This window comes from Brachycentrus maculatus, unplaced genomic scaffold (assembly GCF_059751285.1).
Source record: "Brachycentrus maculatus isolate JH-2025_06_01 unplaced genomic scaffold, ASM5975128v1 h1tg000533l, whole genome shotgun sequence".
Taxonomy (NCBI): domain Eukaryota; kingdom Metazoa; phylum Arthropoda; class Insecta; order Trichoptera; family Brachycentridae; genus Brachycentrus; species Brachycentrus maculatus.
Window position 1 is genome coordinate 22,501 of NW_028281279.1, and position 8,739 is coordinate 31,239.

The 8,739-nt window shown below is 28.1% G+C and overlaps 2 protein-coding genes across 2 annotated transcripts in view; both read right to left on the reverse strand.

Annotated features, from left to right (window-relative positions):
* The window catches only part of LOC148301648 (cytochrome P450 4C1-like), a 14,839-nt gene extending 13,228 nt beyond the window's left edge, over positions 1–1,611 (reverse strand). Inside the window, exons 1-2 of the mRNA XM_088272922.1 lie at positions 1,511–1,611; positions 501–710 (exon numbers count right to left, since the gene is read on the reverse strand). Coding sequence (XP_088129048.1) covers positions 501–693 — 193 coding nt within the window. The 5' untranslated portion in view covers positions 694–710; positions 1,511–1,611. The remainder of the gene's footprint in view (positions 1–500; positions 711–1,510) is intronic.
* Positions 1,612–2,949: 1,338 nt separating this feature from the next.
* On the reverse strand, positions 2,950–6,809 carry LOC148301649 (cytochrome P450 4g1-like). Its single transcript, XM_088272934.1, has 3 exons — positions 6,616–6,809; positions 5,004–5,183; positions 2,950–3,446 (listed from the first exon to the last, which is right to left on the reverse strand). Exons 1-3 carry the CDS (start codon positions 6,806–6,808, stop codon positions 3,277–3,279), a joined length of 543 nt encoding a protein of 180 aa, XP_088129060.1. The 5' UTR covers position 6,809; the 3' UTR covers positions 2,950–3,276.
* Positions 6,810–8,739: the final 1,930 nt, after the last annotated feature.

Sequence of the window (8,739 nt, forward strand, 5' to 3'; positions counted from 1 at the left end):
AAAAAAAGACTTCTCTTAATAAAAGCTTTCCTATTCCAACATAGATGGCTGTTGTGAACTCACATGTACTGTGTCAGAGTTTGATCAGTATATTAAGGAGTTTCAAAAAAAAATTGTAGTGTGGTTGTCAATAATGGATAGAATTGGAGAATGTAACATGTGTGTAAAGTTATCATGAATTGTATCGATTGTCTTAGAGGCACTTAATATTTTTTTATTTGATGGAAATTCAAAAGTAATCAATGTTTTTTGTATTCCCTTTTAATTATTAATAATTAAATTTTTATTTTTTAAAAAGAGAGAAATAGTTATGTTTTTATTATTTACACAAATATTTCAATTTCATACTTTTTCTGTAAGCCTAAGCGGTTCATTATTAGAAAAACGTATCAAATTGTGGTAGAGTGGATTCGAACCGAGAAACTCTGACTTTAGAGTCCGCGGGACTTACCACGGGACCACAACCCGACACTAATTGAGAATGGTTTATTGTGACTCACCATTGTGACGGTTAAAGCTACCAAGCTGAATGGCGTTTCCCAGGATAGGAAGTGCGATGGGACCAGGTAGCTTGAAGCTGAGGATGTACAGCTTACGGCGGCTCCATAGCACCTTCAGGAGCCATATTGTTAGCACCAAGATGAAGGTCCTGAACACGACAGAGGACCATAACTCCTCAATCACCGACGGCATCTTGGAGCCGATTTTAACTTTGATTTTCAAGTATAAGAAAAAAATAGTACATTAATATATTTATTGACATTTCATAATGAAATAACACTTAACAAAACAAGCTTTACAAAAAAGATTCATGTTTATAAACTAATGAAAGCAACGAATAAACAAATATGGTAAATAATTATTAAATATTCTAATTTTAGACACATTTAATAGATTTATATTATCCACTGACACTTCGTGATGGAATTTTAATTTATTATCTGATTAAAACCAATTATTTTTAGCTATTCCCTTTTTTTTTTTTTGATTAAAAAAAATATAAAAAAAGTCTAATCTAATAATAAATTAGACACATTTGCTTATAAATAAATAAAAAAAAATTAAAAAAATAAAAAACCTTATTTTTTTAAAAATATATAAATCTTAACGATAATTTGTATTAGTAATAGGGTGTGGAAATTTGGTAAAAATATTAAAACCAATACGACATTTAACTTTTTACTTTACTTTTTCATCTTTTTTTATTTTATTTTTTTTTATTTAATATTTTTTATTTATTATTATTTTTGTTATCTGTTAGTCAAGTATTTTGTATTTTTTATATTTTATATTAACAATTTTATTCTAGTTCTACTTCTTATAATACCTATTGTATTCTTGCCAGCGCCCTTTACTATGACCTAAACTATATTGTATACCAACACACAGGCCATGCCTTTGTAAGATCTTTTTTCGTATTTATATTTTATATAAATTTACATAATGTTTGTGTTTATATTATGTTGTATAAAGCAAAAAATAAAAATAAAATGAAAACTTATTTTCTTACCTGTATAAAATTATTATTTTGTTTTAATTCCTTTCATTAAGGTTATTATAACTTGTTTTGAATAGTACACCGTGCTTATTCGGCAACTGGTGCGTTTTAAATGGAAGCGCACCATAAGAGAGAAGGTTTTATTGGTAAAGTTCTGAAGACTGGTTTTGCAAATACCTTCAGTTTCAATGTACGAGTACATACGTACGTATAAAAGTTTTATCATATTGAATACTTAACTTATATACATATTTTTATATACTTGCTGATGAACCAACAACGCTCAACAAAGGTTTAAAAATTTTGAGTGTCTTGAAATAATTGTTCACAAATCTGGATTATCTCCTTTAATAGTTTTTTTCTCAAGTGCAATTCTAGTGATTCAAGCACTTTGTTTTGAATTTGAACTATATATATATATATATATATATATATATATATATATATATATATATATATATATATATATATATATATATATATATATATATATATATATATATATATATATATATATATATATATATATATATATATATATATATATATATATATATATATATATATATATATATATATATATATATATATATATATATATATATATATATATATATATATATATATATATATATATATATATATGTAGACGTTCCAAGAATTTGAGTAGTGTGGTTGTCAATCATGGGTGGAATTAGTGAATGTTACAAGTGATAAGCCCCGTTAATTCCCAGACTTCCTTATTCCTCTTTTGAGTGTCTTGAAATAATTGTTCACAAATCTGGATTATCTCCTTTAATAGTTTTTTTCTCAAGTGCAATTCTAGTGATTCAAGCACTTTGTTTTGAATTTGAACTATATATATATATATATATATATATATATATATATATATATATATATATATATATATATATATATATATATATATATATATATATATATATATATATGTAGAAGTTCCAAGAATTTGAGTAGTGTGGTTGTCAATCATGGGTGGAATTAGTGAATGTTACAAGTGATAAGCCCCGTTAATTCCCAGACTTCCTTATTCCTCTTCATCTATGTCGAGATTTCCAAAAAATTCCAGGATTTCAGACTACCGGCTTCGAAATAACCAATTCAGGTCAACTATGGTCTTTGGTTGATCTGCTGAGAGAATTATAATTCCTAAACCGGTAGTTGTTTTTGAATAATAAGGAGAGGGTTTTAAAATTACAGTACTTACAGTTTCATTTAATAAAATCTTCGAAGTAATTTTTAATAATTTATTGTTCTCAATAAAACCTTTTATAACATCAAAATAAACGACAAATAAAAAAATATAAATGTAATGATACTAAAAATGATAATATCAAAAATACACAGGGGTGTAATTCTGACAACACACAATATCCTATACATACATAAAAAAAAAACCTCCAAAGAAATACAAACCGAGAAAAAGTAACAAATCAGGTAACAAACAGAAGTAGCAAAAATCAGCAATATTTAAAATTAATCGAGTTATCCAACAAAACATAGGGATTTCACTACAACTTAAGTGTTTTACGTTAAAAATAAACATAAAATTAAAAAGGCATGTATTTATTAAGTCTTATTTTATAACACACAAAATCCCATACATAATACCAATATACCATAATTAAAACCTTTACTACGTAAATCAATTAAATAAACTTACAATTTACCTACTGGTGAAAAAACAAACCAATGAAAATAAGTTAAAGTACATAATAAAATCAATAATTAGCCACCGTTTGTAGGCAAAACCGATTTCAACACCTTCGATTTCTTTTTGTAATTTTCATGTTGTATCCAATGGCACTCCGCAGCGATATATCGGCATGTACAGGGAGACTTTCAATCTTATGGTCGGAATACAATTCGAAGTTTCTGATGATGTATTCGGCTGCAGTCTTCCATACATCCAAACCGAATGCTTGCCCTAAAAAATATTTAAGAATTTATTTATTTATTTAAACTTCATGTACAGAAAATAAAAAGTACATTGGCGGCCTTATTGCTAAAAAGCAATATCTTCCAACCGACCAAAGACGGACTAGTGATATTGATGAAAACGTTTGATACCATATATAGCCGTTTGCAATCAGAGGGTAGATAGTACTTGAACATTTAAAAAACATAAATTACAAATTGACATTTAAAAAAAACAGAAATTACATATTAATATACCGATTACCAATTAACAAAAGACGATAATAAGGAGGGCAAAGGAAGAAAGGAGTTTAGGGAAGGAGGTAGAGGGAGGAGGTTTGATCGACAGTTATAGAATTATATGAGATCGATACACGTGAGCCTTCATTCCAAACCAAGCTTTAATCTAAAACTACATATAAATGCAATTTTATATAACAATGCTTCTATTTGATAAAAAAATATTGAATCTTTTATTTTGTAAATAATAATAATAATATAAAAAACACTCCGAGCTTTTTTCACATCTTTACATTTAGTTGAACATGTCCTCCATTCATTCCATTGTTTTATTAAAAATATGTAGTCAATTCATAGCCCGCGTTTAGTGTCAAATAAAATCTCATGTCGGTTTATGAAATGCTTTTAAAATTAATAGTTTTTTTTCCAGTAAAAAGACATTTTTGAATATTAAAAACAAATATCTATACAAGGCAGTGCAAAAGGTTGAAATACCGAAAATAAGGTTAAGAGGAACTTCCGAAACTAGAGAGTAGAGAGATGATGGTATATACCAGGGGTCGGCAACGTGCGGCTCGCGAGCTCTTTGAGCAACTCTTTAAGCAATTTGTGTGACTCTTTCTTTGCCAAATTCAAAATGACATTTTTAAATGAATTTTTATTATTTATTGTTATTCTGTGCTTAAAAGAAATATTTTTTAAATTTATGTTTGTATTCTAGTTTTATTCGGTATTCTGTACTAAATAAATTTAAAATGCATTCATAAATACATCAATCGTTGAATGTTAAAAGATACTTTTAAATATTTTTGACCAACAGAAATACTTAAATAAACTGTTTTTTTTTTTAAATGAAAAAGGGTGTTTTCAAAAAAAATAATTTCGCTGATTCATACATCTATATTAGGTGTATAAATCTCCGTAAAAAAAACTGTCTGTGAATTAAAATCTGTTATTTAAAAATACTTGTAGATTCCTTTAAACATTCAATTAAGTTACAATATTTTTAGTGTGTCCAAATACGTGTTCACAAATCTGGATTACCTCCTTATAAGAGTTATTTTTCATATTATTTTTGACATCTTATCACAGATGAAGAAGAATATGCCCCGTAAATGTCCAGACTTCCATTTTCCTCTTCATCTTTGATGAGATGTCAAAAAAAAATATTAATTAAATTGTTGTAAATTAAAAATAAACTCCCCAAAAATTTCGAATTCATTTTGCTACTCACGTTTGGCTCTTTTGGCCCAAGAGGTTGCCGACCCCTGGGTATGTACCGATAAAATGTTGAGTTATTTAGTATATAAAATAACATTAAGCTTACCAATGCAGTCTCGTTGTCCAGCGCTGAATGGCACATAAGCAAAGTGTGGCCTCTTAGCTGATTCTTCAGGCAGGAATCGTTCGGGGATGAACGAGTCCGGCTGCTTCCAATACTTAGGGTTCTTATGAAGAAGATAGTTGCAGAGAATAATTGTAGCACCGGCGGGCAGTGTTGTATCTCCTATTAATAAAAAAAATTAATACTAAATATGACAGACCTTTTATAAATCTAGGTTTTTAGTAAGGGATTGTGAAAACTCACTGCTTTTCTTGAACAGGTCCTGTTGGGAAAAGACGCATGGTTTCATTCAAGCACATGTCTAGGTAAGGCATTCTGGAAAGATGCTCAGAGGTGACTTCGTCATCTATGTCATCCCCCAATGCTTCCTTGATCTCATTCCATAGCTTGTCTTGGCATTTCTTGTGCATTGCCACCAGTAACATAAACGAACATAGTTGAGTGTATCCAGTATCCATTCCCTAAATAGACATTATTGTACAGTATTTTAAAACAAAATGAAAGAAACATTTATCACTATATTTACTAAACTTTTAATACAGAATTTATATGTACACGCTTTAAATTTTAATTTGTAATGTACATGTTAATTATAATTAAATAAATTGAATTGCATTTAATTGAAAAAAAAATGAAAAGGCGTTCAATCCAAAAATGCCAGACAAGCTTAAGGGAAAAGTCTAACAAACAATTGTCATACCCGCACTCCTCTATGGCTCCGAATGCTGGACAATGTATAACACCTACTCGAGGCAACTAGAAACTGCTGAAGTGCGAATGCTCAGATGAGATGAGATGATAAATGAGATGTCAAAAATTAATATCTCTTTCTGTTTTGTTCGACTCCAATTTTATTTTTTTTTTCTTATTACTCTACCGTTTCTGTTGTGGGCAGGGTTTAAATTTTTATTTAATATGAAGACGTTTGAATATAAAATTAACACTGTTTATTTACACCAATAATAAGAAAGAAATTCTATAAATGATGTGAAAGGGATGCTAGGTGGCGCCGCAGTCGGACAATGAAATTAACCGCACAGCAAATGGTCGGCAAACGTATTAGCCAAAGAGCCAATTATATATATTACAACGATTTGAAATTTTCATGGGAGTCAAATCTGTTTGCAATTCTAGTACACCTTAATCATAATTTTTGACCTTTATTGAATTACGGGTACGCCCAATAAAACTAAAGAAAGGATTTTATTCATTGATAAAAATCTTTTGAATGTAAGGTATCCCTAAAACACTACTTATTGTGAATAATGAAATTATTGGCCCATATTTTTTTTAAGACGATGCCAGCCAGAATGTCACAGTCAATGGAGAGTGCTACAGAACCATGATTACTGACTTTTTCGTACCTCAGTTGTAAGGCATCGATGTGACAGAGCTGTGGTTTTAACAAGATGGCGCTACATGTCACACGGCGGGTGCCACCATCAATTTATTTCGGGAAATTTTAATATGTATACCCATAAAAAAAAAGCCAGTATATATATGATAGATAAGTCAAATATATCTTTTCTCTTTCAATCCTCAAATTGTACGATTAAAAATATAAAAGTAAATACTATGAATGGTTTTCTCTCACCAGTGTGGCGATTAAAGCTACCAAGCTGAATGGCATTTCCCAGGATAGGAAGTGCGATGGGTCCAGGAAGCTTTAAGCTGAGGATGTACAGCTTACGGCGGCTCCACAGCACCTTCAGGAGCCATATTGATAGCACCAAGATGAAGGTCCTGAACACGACAGAGGACCATAACTCTTGAATCACCGACAGCATCTTGGAACCGCTTGGAATATATTTTTTATAAGTTAAAGATAAATGTATAAAAAGAGTTTTATTTACATTTCTTGGTGCAATTAGGTCGATATGATATTTACTTGAGGTATATATATATATATATATATATATATATATATATATATATATATATATATATATATATATATATATATATATATATATATATATATATATATATATATATATATATATATATATATATATATATATATATATATATATATATATATATATATATATATATATATATATATATATAAATATACATTTATATATATATATATATATATATATATATATATATATATATATAGATATATATATAAATAAATCAAATATTTTTGTGTGTTACATAAAATGTTTAATTGAAAAGATTTTATTATTGATTTATTGGACCTAAAAATGAAGTTTCTAGTCAAACCTGTATTTAAAGTCAGCTTTTGGGGAACCATTAAAAAAATTAATAATTTTCCTTATCATTTTCATAAATTTATTGGCCTATTGGTGATGTTCGACAAAGAAATATAATAAAAGACGTTTCAAGGATTATAAATTTACAATTTACTGACAAGCGCGTGTGTCATGAACCGAGAGATTTGGCAACAAAAATGTTAAATCGAATTACGTTTAAGAAGAACAACCAGTTTTAAAAACTGGTTAAAACACAGTGGTTGGTAAATAAACACGGCGTATGAATGTGAACAAGAGATTTAATATTTAAAGCATTTACTTTGTGGTTACTCATTTTAACATTTTTTAACATAAGTTTTAGTAATGTTTATATATAACCACTCACCGTCACATCCATAGGTTAATAAGTTCAAGCTGAGTTAAGGTAGTTTGGGTTAAAAAGTCATACCATAAAATTGAAACAAAAACTTAAAAGAAAGAGGTGAATTTTTAATGAACTCTTTCATAGGTATCTTCTCTTACAGTCTCTTTAAGAGTAAGTACCTACTTAGAATTAGTTATGTTAAATAACGTGAAGTTAGATATAGCTAAGCAAGTCCAAGTTGAGTAAAGGTAGTTTAGCTTAAAAAGTCTTACCATAAAAAATTATAAAAAATCAAAAGAAAGAGGTGAATTTTTTAAAAACTCTCTTTAGAGGTATCCCCTCTTAAAGTCTCTTTAAGAGTTTCGAAGAAGCTCGTCCATAGGTTAATTATCTAACACGAGCTTAATATTTTAATAAATGTTCTGTAAGTTGAATTTTAAACCCTTTGACAGTAATGAAGTTTCATCGGGTAGGAATGTGTGTGAAGAGAAATTGATTACCCTATATGCTAATGCTCTAAATTTTACAATATTATTATTTTATTTAATGTTTCGGCATTCTCTTTGTGGTAAGACATGATAAAATTGTAAAAGAAAAACAGTTGTTTTTTTACCACTTGAGTTTATTTTATTATAACGACTAGTTTCGGAAACTATGCTTCCATCATCAGGTCTAAATATAAACTGTTAATATTTAGACCTAAAGATAGAAGCAAAGCTTCCGAAACAAGTCGTTATAATAAAAAAAAACTCGAGTGGTAAAAAACAAGTGTTTTTATTTTATTGTTACACAATTATTGTCTTATTACATATTTTTAATATCATATTGATTCAACAATTTTTTTAATGATAACTAAAAGAAAATTTAAATTTTTTTCAAATTTAATAGGGTTAGATTTTTTTTGTTGTTGTAATTTTAATTGATTTTTCAGACATTTCTACTTTCATTATCTTAAAATTAATAATGCAGTTCTCCAATAAAGAGACTTAGCTCTTGTGCTTGGAGAGGGACTAAAACTTATTATTTATTGTTTATGTTAGTTGATTATATAATTAATTTTTATTTTAACTATTTTTGTGTGTTTTTCTTCTTCCTGATCCCTGAAGATGACATATTTGTTTTATGATAAAAA

Bases quoted from the DNA above. Each gene is read 5' to 3' on its own strand.
- LOC148301649 (XM_088272934.1), bottom strand. From the start codon at position 6,808: ATGCTGTCGGTGATTCAAGAGTTATGGTCCTCTGTCGTGTTCAGGACC. The intron at 5,184-6,615 runs GTGAGAGAAAAC...TTTTATTAATAG, and splicing joins TAGCTTTAATCGCCACACTG to GAGATACAACACTGCCCGCC. The intron at 3,447-5,003 runs GTAAGCTTAATG...AATATTTTTTAG, and splicing joins TGGACAACGAGACTGCATTG to GGCAAGCATTCGGTTTGGAT.